The 19,522-nt window shown below is 44.7% G+C and overlaps 1 protein-coding gene across 1 annotated transcript in view; it reads right to left on the bottom strand.

Moving 5' to 3' along the window:
* Nucleotides 1-1,215: 1,215 nt before the first annotated feature.
* The window catches only part of HCN4 (hyperpolarization activated cyclic nucleotide gated potassium channel 4), a 169,302-nt gene continuing 150,995 nt past the window's right edge, over nt 1,216-19,522 (bottom strand). The window contains exon 8 of the mRNA XM_084641694.1: nt 1,216-5,501. Coding sequence (XP_084497820.1) covers nt 3,949-5,501 — 1,553 coding nt within the window. The 3' untranslated portion in view covers nt 1,216-3,948. The remainder of the gene's footprint in view (nt 5,502-19,522) is intronic.

Here is a 19,522-nt window from a genome sequence, read left to right as displayed (position 1 = left end):
GGAATGCGTTACCTAGGGAGGTGGTAGAATCTCCTTCCTTAGAGGTTTTTAAGGTCAGGCTTGACAAAGCCCTGGCTGGGATGATTTAACTGGGAATTGGTCCTGCTTCGAGCAGGGGGTTGGACTAGATGACCTTCTGGGGTCCCTTCCAACCCTGATATTCTATGATTCTATGATTCTATGTGGCACTTGCCCAAACAGAACAGACACTGACTGTGCCCATGGATTAGAGAGATGCGTCCTTCGCACAATGGGCATGGTTTAAAGCTAGTGGATTGAGGCTCAGTCTTTAAGCAGGAAGGCATTGACTAATAGCCAGAAGAAATGACAGATTTTAGAGAATGAAAACAAAGAAGGGGCTGCCAATAAGGCAGAAATAGCTCACTGAACTGAGCTTTACAAAAGGATTGGGTAAAAGGTGCTGTGAGGTAGCAGGTGGACACAGCTGAGCTCCACCTTGCTGCCACAGGCAGTAAGAGGGAACTAAGAGGTGGGTGGGCTTCTGTGTACCCTTGGTTGGGGGGCATGAGGACATGCAGGTGTGGCTCCAGTAGAAACTGCTGGCTCAAGAACCCAATCTCACCTGCATGAGATGCATGAACACCTAGAGTGGGATCCACACACACAAAGACTCAAGGGAGAACTTCCTTTTTTTAAAGAAATGAAATTTAGATTCTGGAGGACAAATTCATCCTCAAAACGTGTGCCATGTGTACATTTCAGCATTGCCCAGTCGTGAAAATGGGGATTCAATATTTCCTTTCTCCCGACTTTTCGAGAAAGCATAAACTCTTGGCAGCAAGGACTGCTTCTCACTATGTGCTTGTATGGGCTTCAAACTCAGCTGGGGTGTCCCAGCTCTCCAGTAACACAAATACGAATCCCTATAAGCAGCTATCATGTTTCCTCTTGTCGGTTTAAAAGCACAGAGCCCTTCCTTTTCTGTGCTTGTTGGTGTTTTCCAGTAATTTATTTTTATTTTCCTAGAAAAAAGGAAGCCCCTTCAAAATCACATGGACGGTTAGGAAAATACAGACAGATAGGGGTACAGACAGGCAGGGAAATGCCAAGTCCCCCAGTGTCCCCAAGCAGGACTAGTAGGAAATAGATTACCTGAAATGAGAGACCATACAATCTGTTGTTTACCTTCTCCTGTGGGTTAAAGTAAACAGATACCAAGACAGAGGGTCTTTTTTATTTACTAAGGTTTTTTTTTATTGTGTCTGTTTTGTATTCCAAACCCTTCCCCTACAACTCTTCCCTCCCTCACAAAAAACTATTGTGAAAAGCCTAGTATTGACTGAAGTCCAGTCGGAGTAACTCAGTATTAGCTATTGCACCGCTAAGAATCAGAAATCAAATAATGTCCCCTAGAAAATCAAAACCAAGGCACCCACCCGAATGAAGCCTGTCCACCAAATGGGGGGAGGAACACAAATCCACCAGTGACAGCCCAGCAGGTGTGTCTGTGCAGCTCTGTGTGTCTGAGCATCCGTGGGTCTCATTCGAAATTCAAGTGCTTACACAGCAGTCACAGCGTGTTTATCCACAAAGGCTTGGTGTTGTTGGTCTCAAGGAGATCTTTCCCACCCACTCCTTACCTTCTCTGACCCCAGCCATCTCCTCAGGTCCCACTCTCTCAAGATGCTCAGTGTGGTCTGTCCAGCATGTGGCAACAGGGGGAAATTTTTAAAAAAGATCTCCGAAAGCTTCCTTCTAGGAATCATCTTGTATCCTTGAGCGGGTAGGGGGGAAGGGGTTGTTGGTCAGTTTCCCCCTCTGTCAGTGGTTTCTGTTTTCAAATGGGCCTTTAGCTGAAGCTGGGCGGATAATCCTATACACATTTTGGAAAGCAAGGTATATACTCTATAGGCATCACCTGCAAATTGCTATTACAGGAGGGTCAAAACTAACATGTATTTTAAAACTAGAAGATATATATATATATGTGTGTGTGCGTGTATAGCTGTGTATATTGTATCTATATACATATACACCTATGTACACACACATATATAGCTGTATTTAGTTAGTAGAAAATATTTCTAGCATACCCTTGACCCTTTAAGGAAGACCAAAGCTGATTACATCTTAATTGTGAGCCACCAAAGCACCTTGAACCAAGAGTGCCCAGTTACACTTGCAGCAACTTTTGGAGACACAGGCCCATGTCAGAGTTTTGCAAAGGATTTGGTATAAAACCAGCAGCCAGCCAGTTTTTTAGGGGCTGGGGAGAGACAGGAGGATTGCTATTACTCTGATTGTTTCTGTTGTTCTGGCACTGTGGCAGGAGGGCCTGCTTTCATGGGAGCACTGGAAGGAATCTATGATATCAGAGGGCATAGGAAGAAGGGGCACATGGGACCATGTGATAGAAAAAAGGCGAGTGCTCGGCTCTTTACAGTGAGGTGACCAGAGACACCTGTTGGTCTAAGAAAAAAACAAGCAAAGCAAGAGGAGATATTTGCTCTAGAGGTAAAGGCTGCAGCAGCTCAGCGCTCTGCACATCCAATGGCTGAAACCTCTCTAGGATTCTCGTTATTGTCCTGTCCCCACTTGGATTGTCTTATGCCAGGAACCCAAGATGTAGCCCAAGAAGCCCGCAGGATCTGGCTATGTCTGATGGTGCTGTCACTGCAGAGTGGAGCCACAGCCAATCAACTGCGGGTTATTATTGCTGGTGAAGTCAAGCAAATGATTTCTGTTCCTCTGGCAGAGGAGAAGCATAGGCCATGGCTGGCAGCATTTAATACACACATTTTACATTATATTAATTTAGGTGCAAATCAGGTGGCTCCCTCAGGCTCCAGCAGAGCACCAGGATGACACTCTGTGCCACACCATTGGGCTTCTCTGAACATAGGAGTGGCAGGATGGGAACTAGCTGGCCTCTTCCTTTCAACATCATCTTAACCTGTTCTCTTGTGGTTCAAAGCAGAGGCCCCCAGAAGCTGAGAGGCTAACACTGAGGGAGGTGAGGTGAATGAACCATCCTCTTCCTACCACTTACTTTGACTTCCTTCAGCTGGAATGCAAAATCAGCAACAGGCCTCTGAGCATGGTGCTAGTTGTGAGGCAGCAGCCATGCTGCTGATCTGCTGGCAAAGCACAACAGTGACCAGTGAGATGAGACTCACACCTCCCCTGTCCCCGATCCCTTTAGGAATACAGAGGGGACGTAGCCCCTCCCTACCATAATGGACCTGCGACTGGCTTTTGCTCCCACTAACACATCAGTGGGGTGGGAAGAATGCTGAGGGAAGTGAGGGTCCTTCCATAGCCAGGTCACCAGATGCTTCACCTTGTCCAGAAGGAGTCCAAGAAAGGGAAAAGCAACCCTCCTGCCCTTGTGATTCTAATCCCTACAGGGAACTGCATTAGCAATACTGATCCTCCACCACTTCCTCTGCAATCCACTCAGGACAGGAGAAAACCATGGGGGAATCAGAACCTTCCAATGCACACAGCAAACTGCTCAGGACCTCAAAATCTAGACACTATAGGCCAGATCTCCAGCTGGTGCAAATCAACACAGCTCTTCAAATGGAGCTGTTCCAAAATACACCAGCTATGGGCCTGGCCCAGTGTTCCTTCTTCTGCCCATGTCAACCTGGGATCTGTGTCTCAACAGGAAAACCTTTTGGTGGCTCTATGGCTGATCATTCACAAGTTCCAGCTCAGGCACACATTGTATCTGTGTATTACCTCAGTAGATTAAATCTCCTCATTTTCTTTTGCTCCACGTATTAAAATATTCTATAAAATCAAGTGACCAAAAATCTATAGCTCTAAGAATACCTGGTTATCTTCTTTTTGTTTATCGCTAATCACAGTCAAACCTAAAGAAAGAAAGGCAAAGAAAGAAAGAAAAAGGAAAGCAATGACTTGTGAAAGTCTGATCAGGAACTGAATTGCAGGAGTGGCAGAAACGGCTTTGAGAAGAGATCCTCATAAATTGGAGGGCAGTTTGGATCTGACAGGTTCTAGCTCCCCGGGGAGCACAACAGATTCTTTCCTCCCACCAGCAGTCAGAGAGGGAGCAACGACAGCACTGGCTCCAAACACTAGCGGGTGTGGCAGAGAACCTGAGGACATCTGACGTGGCAAAGTCATGCGTCCGGGAATAGAGCTACACGGCTTCCTGAGAAGTCCAGACCCTCCCCCAGAGAAAGGAAAGAAGCTCAGAACAGACTCTCTAGAGGAAAGAGGAGAACTTTGGCTCAGAGTCTGAGACAATTCTTGGGGCAAAGATGGCTGGGAAGCAGAAATCAACCTGATGTCCTGGCTCAGGCGTCTTTGTGGCAAATGTGGAGAGCTCTTGGGTTGAAGGACCAGTGGAGGTGGGCTGGAGGTCTGAGGCATGAGCAGAGATCCATGAGAGCCAGAGGCCCTGGAAGGGCCACATTGGAAAGTTCTTGTGGCCTCTGGGCTCTGACTAGGAGGACTAAGGCCAGAAGGGGTGTAACAAGGGGAGGCTACACCAGGCTGCTGCAATGGAGACATGGAGGCAAAAGGTGACCTTTCCTGGTGCAGCTGGCCTATCGTCCCAGTTGCAGAACCTAATGCACTTGGTTGTATTTGGCACAGCCCTGAAAGGGAGCCTCCAGAGGCTTGTGCCAGCTGGCTTAAGCTAGAGGATGGAGAACTGGAAGAAGGAGGGGGTTGAAAGTGGTTCATTCCTCCCAAAGTTCCACTTCCCGTGAGGGGCTGTAACTGTCCCACCTGCGGTGGTCTGGGGGTGGGCTGGAATTGGTTGAGAAGATTGCTAGGTGAGTTTGATGAGAGCTGGGTGAAGGAAGTAGGTGGAGAGCTAGTGGTGGTCTGCTGGAAGTGGCCAAACCCACTAGGCAGAGTGTTGCTGGAAAGTGGCTGCTGCTGAACTGCCCCTAAAGGAGACCCTGAAGGCGCCTGTTGAAACTGGTTCAATCCTGCTGATGATGTGCCACCCAAGCACTGTTGGCTTGAGCCAGGGGAAGGAGATCCAACTGAGGCCTGATGGAACTGGCCTAAGCCAGCAGAGGCTGTGAATCCTGCCAGCTGCTGGATTTGGAAGGAAGATGATGAAGGGGTTTCAGCTCCTGGAGTGCGCAGCTGGGATGGCGTGCTGGATGGAGAACCTACTGCAGAAGGACCAGCTGATGGTATAATAGACTGAAGCCTTTTCAGTTGTCTCGGTGTCTGGCTGGGCGGCTGCCCCAAAGACCCCAAAACAGATACTGGAGGACGGAATATAGCAGTCGGGAGGCGCGGGTGGTGGGTCAGAGCTATTGCTACTGAAGTGGTGGCTGCTGCAGCTTGCAAGGGCGCCTGGATCAGTGGAGTCCAAATGACGGGGGTTGGTGTGGAAGCTGCTGCTGCGGCAGCCTGGACATTGTGAGCGCAGTGCGCCATCTCTCTGTCGTGCTGCACAATCTGCTGGATGATCTCGTTCTCCTGATAGTTGAAGACACCAGAGTTGAGGTCGTGCTGGACTTTATGTAGCAGGATGGAATTTTTCTTACCTGTAGAAAAAAAGGAGAGAGGAAGAATCAGTCTGATTGGTAAAAGCAAGGGGGAAACCTTTCAGCGGGTATCAATTGAAGGCCACTGCCTGCCCCTCCCAGTTCATTTTCGGGCCACATTGTCCCATTCTCATTAGTTCTCTCAAATGGAGGTGCCATGGCAGCTTTGTGCCAGCCAGTAAGCTGACATACACTACATCCTCTAGTCAAGTAGTGTCCCATAAGATCTTGCCTCATGGGGCATGAGGAGTCTTGCTCACCAGCGGTTGTAAGGGGCCAGGGTCAGGGCAGATTGGCAAACTGCTTTTTTTTGTCTGGAGGCTATTACCTTGTGCTTTAGAATCTCAACTTCCATTTAAAACAATTACTCTGTAGTGTTTGTGGTTGGAACGAAAACTCCAAACAGAAGACCTGAGTGTAACTATGTCAGTGATGTCTGCCTGAGCCTGCAGAGAGCCTGAAACAATAGCTCTGCCTCATTCACCTCAATGGACTAGTTCACTATGAAGTCTAATGGCAAAACATTAAATACAAACATTATTAACTATTTCACCCCTGAGCCAGTGCTGAGAGATGATTTTGTAAAGATCTGCTTTCAGTGGCATTTCATTTTGGTATCTCAAGTGGGTGGAGCTTGGTTTGTGGGTGGACCTTGCGTGAGTACTCCGACTTTCCCCCAAATTATATTCCTGCTGCATGCTCCTCATGCTGCCACCATGCTGGATTCCTTTGAATTGTAGAATCGTAAGACTGGGAGGGACCTTGAGAGGTCATCTATTCCAGTCCCCTGCCCTCATGGCAGCACTAAATGTTATCTAGACCATCCCTGACAGGCTTTCAACAAACAGCTCCTGAAGTGGCAGCTGGGACTTTCTTCTCACCTGGAGGGAATCCAAAACAGAGGCCAAGGTTTAGTGGGGTTTCCTGGCCATTGCACATTCCTGCAGTTTTCTGGAGAAGCTCAACATGTTCTCAGGATGGAACTGTACCTGATAAAACCCAGCTGCTGAAAGGCAGAAGCTATGTATGCCACACATACAACTTTGGATTTTCTAGGGCAAATTTCCTCTGGTGAATGGTAAGTTATTTTCTGCAGAAGACCTTTTATTAACACTTTGCTAGCTAATGCTCAGTGCTTCTGTAGCACCTTTCAACCTAGTGTCTGACAGCGCTTGACTAATTTCAAGTGATTTTGCCTCTCAACAACTCAGTATGGTCACTATTATTGTCCCAATATTTTTTACAGCTGGGTAAACCAAAGCATGGAGAGGTGAAGTGGTTTGCCCTAGATCACACAGCAAGGTAGTGACAGCACCCAAGAGTGCTGAATCCCAGTCTCCTCCGCTAATCGTTGGACATCCCTCCTTCGTATCCAGTCCACATCTCATTGCATCTACTCGGCTAGTGAGTCATGGTGAGTCAGATCCTCAGCCCTCCTCCAGTGCAAAGCAGCCATCAAGCCTGACGATCTGTCCCCCTGAGGCATTGGGGAACCCTCCAATGGAGCAGAACTGTCAGAGAATACTCTAAATCATCCTCATCTCCTGTATCTTGTTGCAGGGGGCATTTCTAGCAGAAAGGAGGCATGGGTGAGCATTCCTACACCTCAGCAAGCCTTGGCTGCCGCAAAGGAGCTGGGAGTGGCCTGGCATAAGTTAGAGCATACCAGAGGCATTCTGTGCTGGGACCTGGACCAGCCCCCGCCCAGCCCATATATTGGGGGAGTGCATAAGGTGACCTAAAGCCACCTCCACCTGGCTCAAGCACAGTGGATGATCTGAATAGAGTGAATAGAGACACTGCGCAGCACACTGTGCTGGGTGCATACAACTTCTAATCATTAGTCACTGTGCATTACCCTGCAGGACTGAGGGAGAGACAGTGGAACTTCCTCCTCACCCTGGAGGTTTTGCAAAGCTCTCCAACCATTGTTTGAGTTCACAAGAACATCCTTCCCCCATGTTCTCCATCATATAAGTCCATGTCCATTTCCCCTTTAAGGGTGACTGTGACATTTAAGTCATCTCTCGACCCTTTCGCCCCAAGCTCTCAAAGCACTTTACAAATGGTAAGGAATTAAGGATGAAATCCTGATTCCATTGAAGTCAATGTGAACTCTGTCAATGGAGCCAGGACTTCACCCTAAGTCTCGCAGTTTCCCTAGCAGGGAGGTAAGTAAAGCAAGTACTTCTAGCTGAGCGGCAGTCTCTGTGCACTAGGAACAGAAGAACTCTCCCTCCCCAAAGGCTCTGCTTGCCCAGGTGAGAGCTCTCTGGGCAGCAGATTGCCTGCCATTATAGTTTCATTTGTGCTTTGGAAGCGGAATTTCAAGCCAATCAAATATAAGTTCCAGCTCATCTTTCAGCCTTGCAGTGTAATATTACCCAGCACTTTGCCTTTTCCAAGTGTTGCAAAATTCAGTGACACGAGTTTGCCTGGCCCCAGAATCCACCTGGCACTGAGGGGAAACTTCATGTGATTAAAGAACAGCTCTGAGCCATGAGTGAGGGTGTTGTGTGGAGCCCTTTCACCAGATCACGGCACCTTCTCAATGGGAGAGAACGTCTGATGCATCAGAATTTAGTTGTATCCTCAAAGCCTAATGAAAACGAACTACTCTGTTCCAGCATTGCTTCATCAGGAGTTGCTGCTCATAGGGGTTTGTATCATATCCTTAACAAACTGGCTTCAATTAAATCCACCACTTGACTTTTCAAGGGTACTCCACCAGGGGCAGCCCTAGACTAGCTGACAGCAACTGGCACCCTCGGCGAACCATGCAATCCACGCCCCCCACCCCCAAGCCCCAAGAGCAGATCTAGGCTGAGATTTTTGGTAAACTGGGAAACATTTTGCCCCTTTTTTTTCTTTTAATGTTTTTAAGTGTTTTTTTTAAACAGAGGCTTAATTATTCAGTTTGTCTGTCCGTCCATCTGTTCAACCAATGTTTCTGAAATCAGATAAAATAGAGACACGAAATTTTCAGAATAGATTTGTACATGACAGCTCGATGATATTTCCGTCCGATTTCAAATAAAAATGCATTAAAAATGTTAATTATAATTTTATTATTACAAATCCAAAATCATCCATTATGCTATCCTGCTTTAACTGCCATTACCACCACATCCAATATAGAAAGAAATAAGAAAACTCTTCAATGAACTTTAACCTGTATTTACAAAACACTCCGAATAAAAAACACTCTGTGCTCTTAAAACATGACTTTTCTTGCTTTAACTTTTGAAAATTCAGTCACTAGTTCTTTTTAGATCCAGTTTTCAGGCTATTTCATGCTGTATTGACATCGTGGCAAGTCCAACAAGTCTCTCTTGCACCATTGTTGAACGCAGATATGTTTTTATCAATTTTAACTTTGAGAAGCTACGTTCCCCACTAGCTACGGAAACTGGCAAAGTTAAAAGAATGCGTAGAGCTATGAAAATGTTTGGAAAATTGTCTTATTTTCACAAACAAACTTCAGTACTTCTTCAGGAGAGGAATGTTTCTTAAGTCGTCTGGAAAAAGCCTGAAGCTCACTACACAAATCATAGAATCATAGAATATCAGGGTTGGAAGGGACCCCAGAAGGTCATCTAGTCCAACCCCCTGCTCAAAGCAGGACCAATTCCCAGTTAAATCATCCCAGCCAGGGCTTTGTCAAGCCTGACCTTAAAAACCTCTAAGGAAGGAGATTCTACCACCTCCCTAGGTAACTCATTCCAGTGTTTCATCACCCTCTTAGTGAAAAAGTTTTTCCTAATATCCAATCTAAACCTCCCCCACTGCAACTTGAGACCATTACTCCTCGTTCTGTCATCTGCTACCATTGAGAACAGTCTAGAGCCATCCTCTTTGGAACCCCCTTTCAGGTAGTTGAAAGCAGCTATCAAATCCCCCCTCATTCTTCTCTTCTGCAGGCTAAACAATCCCAGCTCCCTCAGCCTCTCCTCATAACTCATGTGTTCCAGTCCACTAATCATTTTTGTTGCCCTTCGCTGGACTCTCTCCAATTTATCCACATCCTTCTTGAAGTGTGGGGCCCAAAACTGGACACAGTACTCCAGATGAGGCCTCACCAATGTCGAATAGAGGGGAACGATCACGTCCCTCGATCTGCTCGCTATGCCCCTACTTATACATCCCAAAATGCCATTGGTCTTCTTGGCAACAAGGGCACACTGCTGACTCATATCCAGCTTCTCGTCCACTGTCACCCCTAGGTCCTTTTCCGCAGAACTGCTGCCTAGCCATTTGGTCCCTAGTCTGTAGCTGTGCATTGGGTTCTTCCGTCCTAAGTGCAGGACCCTGCACTTATCCTTATTGAACCTCATCAGATTCCTTTTGGCCCAATCTTCCAATTGGTCTAGGTCCTTCTGTATCCTATCCCTCCCCTCCAGCGTATCTACCACTCCTCCCAGTTTAGTATCATCCGCAAATTTGCTGAGAGTGCAATCCACACCATCCTTCAGATCATTTATGAAGATATTGAATAAAACCGGCCCCAGGACCGACCCTTGGGGCACTCCACTTGATACCGGCTGCCAACTAGACATGGAGCCATTGATCACTACCCGTTGAGCCCGACAATCTAGCCAGCTTTCTACCCACCTTATAGTGCATTCATCCAGCCCATACTTCCTTAACTTGGTGACAAGAATACTATGGGAGACCGTGTCAAAAGCTTTGCTAAAGTCAAGAAACAATACATCCACTGCTTTCCCTTCATCCACAGAACCAGTAATCTCATCATAAAAGGCGATTAGATTAGTCAGGCATGACCTTCCCTTGGTGAATCCATGCTGGCTGTTCCTGATCACTTTCCTCTCATGCAAGTGCTTCAGGATTGATTCTTTGAGGACCTGCTCCATGATTTTTCCAGGGACTGAGGTGAGGCTGACTGGCCTGTAGTTCCCAGGATCTTCCTTCTTCCCTTTTTTAAAGACTGGCACTACATTAGCCTTTTTCCAGTCATCCGGGACTTCCCCGGTTCGCCACGAGTTTTCAAAGATAATGGCCAGTGGCTCTGCAATCACAGCCGCCAATTCCTTCAGCACTCTCGGATGCAACTCGTCCGGCCCCATGGACTTGTGCACGTCCAGCTTTTCTAAATAGTCCCTAACCACCTCTATCTCCACAGAGGGCTGGCCATCTCTTCTGCATTTTGTGATGCCCAGCGCAGCAGTCTGGGAGCTGACCTTGTTAGTGAAAACAGAGCTCTGTAGAAATCTGTAGCATCAATGTCTTTTGAATTTTCATGAGTCAACGCCAACTCCAGCTTTATACAAAATTCTCTTATCTGTTTTGCTGTTCTCTTTTGCAAGCTGTGGATATCATATAGAAAGCCAAATACTGACTCTAGCTGCTGTATCTGTTGAAATCTTTCGTCAACCAAGTGAATAGCAGTATCAAGGACTGCAAAGTAGAAATTCACTTTGAACCTTTGTTTTGGGTTCTGAATGGGTGTGTCTCGTCCTTCATATGAAAACTGCTGTTTCTTTTGCCGAATGCGAACTGGCTCTGGTGCAAATTCTGTCAGAAAGTCTATTTCTTCAGAAAGCTCAAGAGAATCTACCAGTGTTCTTTCAAACCCTTCATCACTTCTGAATTCCTCCAGAATATTTTTAGTTTGCTGCAGTTTTTGAATAGCAGAATGCATGTTCAGGTTCTTTTCCTGAAGCTGCTTACTAGTGAGGTTAATCTCGAAAAGGATATTATACCACAAAATGAGTGAAGTCACAAATTTGAACTTGGAAAGGCCATTTGCAAGAGCTTCTGCATCTGAACATACCATATTGCCAGATAATCTAGTAAAGGTGGTATCATCAGAAATTTCAATTAGGGCATCATAAATGTTTCCAAGTTCATAGCGAAGAGGCTTCAAAGCATCAATGCGACTCTCCCCATCTTGTCTGACTAAGTGGTTTCACAGTTAGAGAATTCACGTGGCGAGTTAGAATCTCCCAACAGTGTGTTGAGCCTGAGAAAAACACATAAACATGTTGCACCAGGTCAAAGAAACTGCCTGACTCCAAACAGCATCTATCAGCATCATTGACAATCAAATTCAGAGAATGCACACTGCAAGGAACGAAAAAGGCCCTAAGATTGATTTCCATCATTCTCCTTTGCACACCATTGTCTTTACCCTTCATATTACTCCCATTATCATAGCATTGGCCACATAAGTTTTCAACAGATAATGACATTTTTCAAGCTCTTGTAGAATAGTTTAAGTCATAAATGCTCCAGTCGTCTCCTTCAGTGGTACGAAACCCAAAAAATGTTCCTTTATAAGCACTTCAACATTATCTTCATCTGCAGACTTTTCCATATCCACAAAACGAATGACCATCGTCATTTGTTCAACATGACTCACATCTGGTGTACAGTCCGGTATTATTGAAAAGTATTTTGCAGAATGGGCAGCTTCTGCAATTTTCTTTTTAATGGCATTTGCTAGGATTTGAATCAGTTCATTCTGCATATTTTTTCCTCAGTAATGAACCTGTGTTTCATCATCAGTTATTTTACGTAGATGCTCCTTCATGACTGGATCAAAAAGCTAGGTATTCAACATATTTTAAAAAGTTTCCATTACTTGGAGTGTATAAATTTTCATTTCTACCATGGCCGCGGAATGCTAAATTTTGCCCACAAGAACTCTCACTGAAGCAATCAGACGCTGTAATATTTGTTGCCAATATATTCTTCTTTTTCCTTGATCACATGTAAATTTTCTTCATCGATAGTTTTTTCTTTTTTCGATCATAATTCAAGTTCTTTCCAATTTTGAAAACATCCCAAATGTTCTATACTTCTTTCATGAGAAGAGAGAATTGAAGATATGTTTTTCCAGACCTTCGAATCATTTTCAGTAAGTGATGTACCAATTGCTTGATTTCTAAACAACTTGCAGCAAAAGCAAAACACAGAGTCCTTCGAAACTGAATATTGTAACCAACTTCGATGAATTTCTTCCCCATTAATTAGTTTCCTCTTGTAATGCTGAGCAGAGAGTTTTCTGTTATTTCCATCCTTAAGGAAGGGAAATTCATGAACTTGTTCGGGTCCATGTTCCACGAGAATTTGCCGCACACTTGTCATCACATCTGGGCCATGAAGCTGGGTCCCCATATTGTAACTTGTTTGTAACTTCCTCATCCTTTCTTCCTTCTACTTCATTTACTTCAATTTCTGCATGTGTCTCTGAAGGTGAATAAATTTTCTCCACTTCCATATCAGTCTGATGCTGTGAGCTGCCTTCATCTAGAAGTAAGTTTCCATCATCTTGAGTTTCCAAACTGCTTTTTTGTGGATGTGAGCTACCCTCATCTTGAAGTAATATACCTTCATCTTGATGTTCCAAACTGCTTCCAAGCGGATGTGAGCTAACCGCCTCTCCAAGTAAAATTCCTTCATCTGGATGCTGTGAACTGCTTCCATCTTTATTTGGATTAATGAGAAGATATTTCAGGAAGGATCCCTGCTGTTTTGCTTGGTCCTTTTCCTTCTTAGCCTTTCATTTATGATACTCAGCTCCTGAAAAGAGGTTTTCTTTTTCCTCTTTCTGCCATGGGGCATTTGAATATTGTTATGTACTAACTGTGCTCCCGACTGCAAGCATTATAGCGTTAAGGATGGCTGTCACACCACATGGTTGGAGATTTAAACCACAATGCAGCCATCCCAACATGCCTTTTCACTGCTTAAAGGTTCAATGATTAGTAACATACACTCACTTACCTATTATAACAGTTAGTTACAGTGTTTACACGGAAACAAAATGACCTTTTTCGACGTTATAACTCGACACCGGTTGTTTGGAACTCGACACGGTTACCCGCTTGGAGTGTGACTTCATCACTTTCGTAGTCTATTAAGCATTAACGCTGTTACTTTTCTTTTATGAATCTTATTTATTACATGTGAACCATTTATAACAAAGAAAAGTTCATAATTATACAGCCCGATAATAACGCTAAGATTTAATAACTCTTGAAGATATTCACATTTTGGATATATAATGCTGAAAGACGATATTCTTTACCCTTTGGCACCAAGAAACACAATTTTCCACAGTATTCGCTTGATTCTTAACCGTCTACCTGTGACGTGTCTTAAAAGGACTGTTTGACATGTATCAATTCGCGATATCTCCGCTCTACATGAATTTCCGGCTATGTGACCTTGATGTATATTCGAGTTAGGTGTCACTAGCATTGCAGCTCTTGCCACTGGTGGATGTGTTTCATTATGGCTGAATTATTGCTTATCAAAATTGCGGAGTGGGTCATCTTGACCCTATGTCGCAAATTGAAATTCTTTTTTGCTAAAATATTATTTATTTTTGCAGTAAATAAAAGATTTCACATATTAATAAATTCTCAGAAATGTAGAGAAATGAATTATAATTCCTATTCCCTCCATACATGCATGGGAATTGAAATAATGACATCTTCGTATTTTATTTGTATTTTTTTCATTTTTAATTTTTTTTCGTTTTATTATTTTTTTAATTTGATTTTTTTTCCAAGAATTTGGGGCCCCATTTAACTTGGCACCCTAGGCGACCACATAGTTCACCTATATGGACGGGCCGCCCCTGCACTCCACACTCCCAGCTGATCCCATCCTGAAGATATTAGAGCAGCTGCCTGTGGGTTTCCCTTTAGCTTTTGTTTCTTGGTGCTGGCAAGATTTGGAGGGCTCAGGTTAGTCAGTAGTAACCTGCGTGCATGTTGGGTATACAGCACTGAGGAGTGCACGTATGCATAGCAGCTTGTCTTGAGACTGGGGTTCAAGGTGAGTATACAGTGGCATCCTAAGGCGCCAGCCAGTTTGGATTAAATCAAAAGCGATATTAACCCTCCTCCCAAACAAAACTTTCCTCAAGCTCCACACCAATCAGTTAACTTCCTTTCTCATTCTGTTTCAGTGCCCCAGGCTCCTGCCTGCACTTTCAGCTCCCATCCAAAACCAGGACTGACAAACACCCTTCCTCCCAGTGGGTTTGCAGAATTTGAATTAGATACAGGCATAGCATGGCAGATTGGATCTGTAAACACTGTCCATCCTGAACTCTGGCACCACAGCCACATCACATCTTCAGAATTAAAGAATGTAGGCAAAATTAATGCCAGTCAACAAAGTTTATGAAAGATAGGGCTTGTCAAATAAACTTGTCATCATTCTTTGTTGAGATCATTATTCCAGATTAACTTTCACATGTAGACAAATTCTAAGGATTTGACTTAGACCCACATGATATTCTGATACAAATATTTAGCACTATACAAAATCAATGCAACTGGTTAACCAACAGACTGCAAAAAGTAATTGTAAGTGGGGAATCGTCATCCAGTGGGGATGCTTCTAGTGCGATCCTGTAGGGAATCTGTTCTCAGTCCTATGCTATTCAATAGCTTTATCAATGATTGGGCAGAAAATATAAAATCACTGCAGGTAAAATTTGCAGAGGACACAAAAATTGGTGGAGTGCTAAATAATGATGAGGACATGTCATTAATACAAGCCAACCTGGATCGCTTGGTAAGGTGAGCTAATGTGCAGTTTAACACAGCCAAATGCAAGGTCATACATCGAGGAACAAAGAATATAAGTCACCCTTATAACTGGGGGACTGTACCCTGGAAAGCAGTGACTGAAAAAGAGTTAGGGGTCATGGTAAGTAACCATCTAACATGAACGCTCAGCGCAATGCTGTAGCTAAGAGGAAGAATGGGATCCTAGGATGCAAAAGCAGGGGAATATCAACCAGAAGCAGGGAGCTGGTATTATGTCTGGACATGGCACTAGTGAGACCATTACTGGAGACTGTGCCCCATTTTGGTGTCCACACTTCAAAAAGGATGTTGAAAAACTAAAAGGGGTACAGAAAAGAACTACAAGAATGAGTCAATATCTGGAAAACCTGCCATAGAATGAGAGTGACTGCTACACATATAACCAGGATAGACAAGCTCTGATTCTCCCTGCAGCTCATGTAGCTATTTATACCAGTGCAAAATAGCTGTGAAAAGCTACAATTTGAATTTGGCAGTGTTTTGCACTGGTGTAAATAGCTATATGAGCTGCAGGCAATGGAGCATCAGACCCTGTATGATGCCGTCATCATTCAAACCATATATCTGAGGACTGTTTTATGGAGGACAAGAGTGTGGCCACTTCTGGGATGCAATGGGACAGCTCTTCAGCAGTGCACAGCAACACTATACAACAATTCTGGCGAGGAAGTAAACAAGAACCTACCCAATTGAAATTGCAGGGTAGGAAACAAAATGGAATTACCCAAGCTAGACTTTGGCTAACACGTTAAGAATCAAAAGGGTAGGTCTGAGAGGGCAACACCTCAGGTTTGCAATAATGAGTTTTCTGGAGTCACAGGTGCAAATTCCAGCCAGGGGTACAAAGAGCTCTCCCACACAACTGCAAGGCCAGGGTGCGGAGAGAGAGATATGGGGGCCTTCAAGGAGACAGTCAAACGCCAACTCTGTGGCTGAAAGTTAGTAGCTCTGTGGATATCGTACAGTGGATTTCTTTAGCAAGAAACTGGACTGAGGAAGCCTGCAAGTGAGAAGAGATGGAAGGAGGAGGGGAAGAAGCAGGAGTGGTTACTGCAGCCTCCCTAAGAGTGCTAGACCAGCATCTGCTCTGTGATCCATCATCACAGCAAACCCCTCACCTCACTCCTTCATCCTGTGTCATCTGCACTTGGCTTCCAATTTGCCCTTCTATGCTTGAGCCGCCTCTGATCTCAGAGACACTGCCCTCACTCACCAGCAGAATGTTGGGATGTTAATGATTGTTGCCCAGGTAGATTGAGAGGCGGGAGACGGCCCTAACTGTTCAATGTCTGCACTCCGTGACAGCAGTATAGCGAGAGTGCCTTCTTTGCAGTGCATTCAATACATCCTTACCCTCTGTGAGCCGAGGGCCCCCTGTATTCATACCCTACATGCTACTGCAATAATACAGGTATACAATATGCCTTGTGAGGTATCACATGAAAGCTAATAACATGCTGGTTATTATTATCATTGTAAAATGCATGTGTTAACCTTATATGTGATGTTATAAATTCCCTCTGTATAATGTTACTAGAACATTGTTTAAGACAAAGACAGCCTAACCTAGGTAAAGGTGATAGACCGGTCTGCCCCAGACAAAGGAAGGGAGGTTTACCTCAATTTACGTATTAGCTGTAAACAAAGCTGCTATCATGCTAAACCAGTGGGCCTTATCATGAGGTAAAACAAAAGAGACAGAGAATTAACATGGCCCTGCACCCCAGAAAGACACAGGAGATTGAGTCCCCAGGAGGCCTTCCTGACATGTAACACAAAGACATCCCTTTGGGGAGACAAGGAACACAGATAGACTCCATCTCGATCTTTCACCTTAAGGCAACAAAGAAACTGAACTCTTTGATGTCTGTGATAGGTCCTGGCCAGACTGGAAAGGAGACTGAGAATGAGAGAAACCATCTTGCACAAAGACGGTATCGTGTTAGATTAAGTTTTAGATTTTAAGTACGTATTTTCACTTTTATTTGCTTGTAGACAGCACTACCATTATCTTTTACTTGGTGTCTCTTAACCCATGCTCTTTTGTTAATAAACTTGTTTTACTTTTACCATAAACCAGTTCAGGGGGGTGTTTGAAGGGAAGGGTGTATTTACCCCAGTTCAATTAATAAGCTGTGATGTACTGAGTCTTTAACAGAGCAGTGAACTTAATATCTTCTGTGAATGCACCATGATAGGGACTGTGCACTGCAGAGAAACATCCCTGGGGCACTCAGGTGCTGGAGTTTACTGATTGCACCTGCTAGGTGAGGTCTGGGCCAGGAGAGCCTTGAGGAGTTGGCTGGGGAGGCAGACAGACTGGTGTGGCAGGGAGCTGACACACAATCTAGTTGCCAGCAAAACTCACTCCTGTTGAGGCAGAGAGGTAACACGTTGGCGCACAGCTCTGGGCACCCCAGCAGCATATTATACCCTCGCACACCCTTCCACTGACCCATGTCTCTTCTGCCCATGTGTGCAGCTCATTGGCTACTTCTAGTGGGGCAGCCCCATGCAGTGTCAGACCATAATAGGTACAGGGTGATGCCCTAGTTGAGGAAAGATGGTTTCCTGAAAGTTTAACTAAAGCCATGAGTTAAACACAAGCCAAAGCTGGAGCAAGGCAGGAGAGAGGAGTTTCCGAGGGAGAGTGTTTCTGCAATGACTCTTTTCTTCCTTCTTTCTTTATTAAACTGCTCTGTCTACAGATCAGTTTCTTCGCGCTGGATTTATTGTCATTTCACCTGCCTTGAAATGAGATCTGCTGATTAGTTTGGCGTAATCTGAACCGTAAAGCTATTCTGCACCATAGTTTTGTTCAGTGAACCACAGTAGGATGCTTGGAGAGGATAATCTATTTTCCTCTCATTTCAGTGCTGGAAGCACAGAGACTGCGTGATGTTAAGACTTTATCCTTCTAGACCTTCTATCCTTCCGACACTATGGCGATGAGCATGGTATAAGAACTAATATAATATATAGAATACACACTAGTCTGTTCCAGTTTGACTCCTAAACCCAAATATGCGAAACTTTATAATAGCAGTAGCAATCAAACTCAGATCTTCCTTCTCCAAAAAGCAGAGACCCCGGCCACTTGAGTAAAGGAGACTCTTCACTAGGTGTGAGTAATACAGGATCTCTGACACATAGTTGAGCAGTTCTGATACCATCCAGTAGAGGACAGTGGTGCATAAAGATACATGAGTCAATTTATTAAAGTAGCATTAGCAAAGATCTGGAAACACCAGTGGTGCATCATAATTAGATTGCACAAGCTCTTTGGAGCATACACTGAGTCAATGTTCTGTTTGCACAGCACCTAGCACAAGGGGGTCCTGGTCCAGGACTGGGGCTCCTAAGGCAGCATTTCTCAAATGCAGCCCACCAGGGGCTTTTCTTGTGGCCCCGGCCTCCTGGGAAGAGATTGGAGGAGGGAGAGCAAAGCAGCAGCCCCTTCCCAGAGACCACCAGCAGTGGTTGGGCCCTGCCTCCCTCTGGAGAGGCACAAACTGGAGGAGCAGGCAGCCAGTGAGTTCCCCACCTTCCCGGTGGCAGTGGGGTCAGACATCAGCCCTTGGGTGGCAGGCTCCAGCCACAGGGCTTCGGGCTCTGTCCCTAGGCCCGATCCCCTGTACGTGGAGCTTCGGGCTCCATTCCCTGGCTGCATGGTGATGGGCTCTGGCCCAAGCCCCCCTCCCATCACTTCTTCCCCCCTGCTGCCTCCTCCAGTGCCCCATCACCCCTGGTCCCTGCATCACTTTTCACTGCACACTTAGTAGCTAGCAAGTCTTAAAAAAAAAAAAAAAAGAAAGAAACCAAAAAAAGCAAAAGAAACAATAAGAAAAAAGACAAGAATGTTCAAGGCACCTTATTTGCGTTTCTATTCTATTTAGGTCCAATAAAGAATAGAGAGAACTGTACACTATTTTTATTACTGAGTCTGTAAAAATAAAACGCATACATAGATAGATTACAATGGTTTGGACATGTAGATGCGCATATTAATTTGTTTTTCCTAAAGTTAATTAAGTATTTTAAGAAAAATTGTCAGAGCGGCCACCAGCAAGAGTTGGTGGCTGCATTCTGTTGTGAGAACCCCGCAATACAAATAATAAATAATTGTAGTAAATACTGTGGGTCCTACAAAAAACAATTTCTCATCAACACAGTGATGGCCTGAAAACAAAAGTGGTATTTAGAACCTGGAGGATGTGCCCTCCAGTCATAAGAGCTCTGAAGTACAGTGATGCGTCTGAAATTTTGGAGTTTAACTAATAGATGGTTCTCTCTCAATAAAGAATTGAAAAGACACATGTCACCTGACTGGAGATAACACACAAAGAATCCCAGGGAAAAGGGCCATGTGGTTTAATGAAAAGAATCAGCTCTCAACAACAGTTCTAGCAAATCATCAAGATGAGCTTTCTGTTG

Source organism: Lepidochelys olivacea (genome assembly GCF_965140295.1).
Source record: "Lepidochelys olivacea isolate rLepOli2 genome assembly, chromosome: 10".
Taxonomy (NCBI): domain Eukaryota; kingdom Metazoa; phylum Chordata; order Testudines; family Cheloniidae; genus Lepidochelys; species Lepidochelys olivacea.
The sequence above is the reverse complement of the archived record's forward strand: the minus strand, read 5'-3'. Positions and strand labels throughout refer to the sequence as shown.